Source organism: Odontomachus brunneus, unplaced genomic scaffold (assembly GCF_010583005.1).
Source record: "Odontomachus brunneus isolate Ranch 3 - 2012 unplaced genomic scaffold, Obru_v1 Obru_scaffold_170, whole genome shotgun sequence".
Lineage (NCBI taxonomy): Eukaryota > Metazoa > Arthropoda > Insecta > Hymenoptera > Formicidae > Odontomachus > Odontomachus brunneus.
The window spans coordinates 220,577-222,559 of NW_022639620.1; the positions used below are offsets into that span (position 1 = coordinate 220,577).

Consider the following 1,983-nt stretch of genomic DNA (forward strand, 5'->3'; position numbering starts at 1 on the left):
ATCCTGATGGGCGGAAAATCCACAGATATAAAAAGACAGTTGGCACTGGAAATTTGCTTTCTCACTTAGATGACAATCATGGTATTAAACCAATGAGTTTATCAAATAATAAATGAAACATTAATAGATTCTTTCAAACTTCTCACAGACAATCGGAACAATTATCCACATCTTTAAAAATTACCGAAAAAAAGAAAAAACTAGGCGATAGCATAACCCTTTGATTTTGCAGAGATCTTATCTCGTTTTATGAAACCGAAAAAGAAGGTTTCAAAGATTTCTTAAAAATGTATAATATTATAGAAAATGAGTCAGATGTACCATGTTCAAGTACATTATCTCGTAGCTCATTTGCAAGAATATACGAAGATTGTCTAATTGCTGTAAAATCAGAAATAAATGAAGATAACCCAAATGCGGTTGCATTAACTATGGATATGTGGACTGACAATTATCGTCACTTACCATTCATGACATTTACTTTGCACTGGATATCTTTTATTACAACACAATTGAAATCATGTACGTTATAAACGAGCTTTTTACCACATCCTCATACAGCAGAAACCATTGTTGAAGAAGTGAGAAAAATGCTAACATGTTTCAATTTAAATGACAAAATGATAATTCTTGTGACTGATGGAGGAGCAAATATGATCAAAGCAGCAAAATATATGAAAGTTAATAGAATACCTTGTATTGCACATGGACTTCATAATTTAGTGATGGTGGATACTTTTTCCAAATTACCTGAAGTTAATAATATCATTGTTAAGGCTAGAACTATTATAAAAATTCTTAATTTTAAAACTCAAGTTCTCCAAGAAATAAAAAGTAATATACAGCAACAGGAAATCAATAACATGCTTGATAAAACTGAAAACCTGGAAGAATTACTAGAAGCTGATACAAGTTTAGTCCTGTTATGACGGAAATTAATAATGAACATTTATATGCACGGAAGTTTTTTTTGTTTGAGACATCTTCAATGGGATTACATAAAGATGTACCAACAAGGTGGAACAGTACACTAGAGATGTTGACTAGTTTACTTAAAAATAAAGGTAAGCTAAAATTCCAGACAGCATACCCTTACGACAAAAACACTCAATTTTTTATGTAAAAATAATTTAGTTGTCTTTTAGACGTCTAATGTCCTATTTTTGGACATGTGTGCTGTCTGGGATATAATATGTTTTCACTTGTGTGTTTATTCTCTAATCATATATATGTATGTAATGGGTGCATTCCGATATTAACTTTCAGTACTTGCAGTGCTGAAGTGCCATTCCAAAATGCTCTGCAGTAAACTTTCGACGAGCTTGTAAGAGCATGTGACGTCATAGAACTTGTCGTCACTTCCTGCTTTCGTTACTGCGAGTGGCGAGGTGAGGCATTCGCAGTAGAAAGATGGCGGCGCCCTTGGAAAACATTCAGGAAATATGTCTAATAGACGCAGAAACTAACGAAGAATTTAAAATAATAGTAAACAGCAAGGATGCAAACAGAGCGCGAACTAGTAAGAAAATAAACAATATTTTTATAAATATATAATATTATAATGCGAAATTGAAAATATAAAGACGTCCGACAAAGAATCAAATAATAAGAAATTTTTGGTTTTTTGTATAATCAATAAGTAAAATCGACTAGATATTAAGTTTTTTCGAATATAATATACAGGGTGTTCGGAAAGTACCGGGACGCCCGAATATCAGGAAAAATATAAGTTTTACAAAAAAATGTTTCAGACAAAAGTTGTGGCGTTTAAAAAGATGTATTTACTGATCACATCAGTTTGACCTTGGGTTGCGTAGCGAAGGTCAGGTCAAGGTCACATTAATTTTTTTAAATGGAACACCCCATTTTTCATTGCATATTCTTATAGCACATCTCGAGAGCTTTCCAAAACGCTATAATAAAATATTTTTTCGTTAAGAACTTTTCAAGTAATAACACTTGAAATTTCCAGCACTTTGACAT

At 32.1% G+C, this 1,983-nt stretch overlaps 1 protein-coding gene across 1 annotated transcript in view; it reads left to right on the forward strand.

Annotated features, from left to right (window-relative positions):
• The first annotated feature begins 1,410 nt into the window (after positions 1 to 1,410).
• The window catches only part of LOC116851277, a 3,104-nt gene continuing 2,531 nt past the window's right edge, over positions 1,411 to 1,983 (forward strand). The window contains exon 1 of the mRNA XM_032830559.1: positions 1,411 to 1,519. Within this exon, the coding sequence (XP_032686450.1) occupies positions 1,411 to 1,519 (109 nt within the window). The remainder of the gene's footprint in view (positions 1,520 to 1,983) is intronic.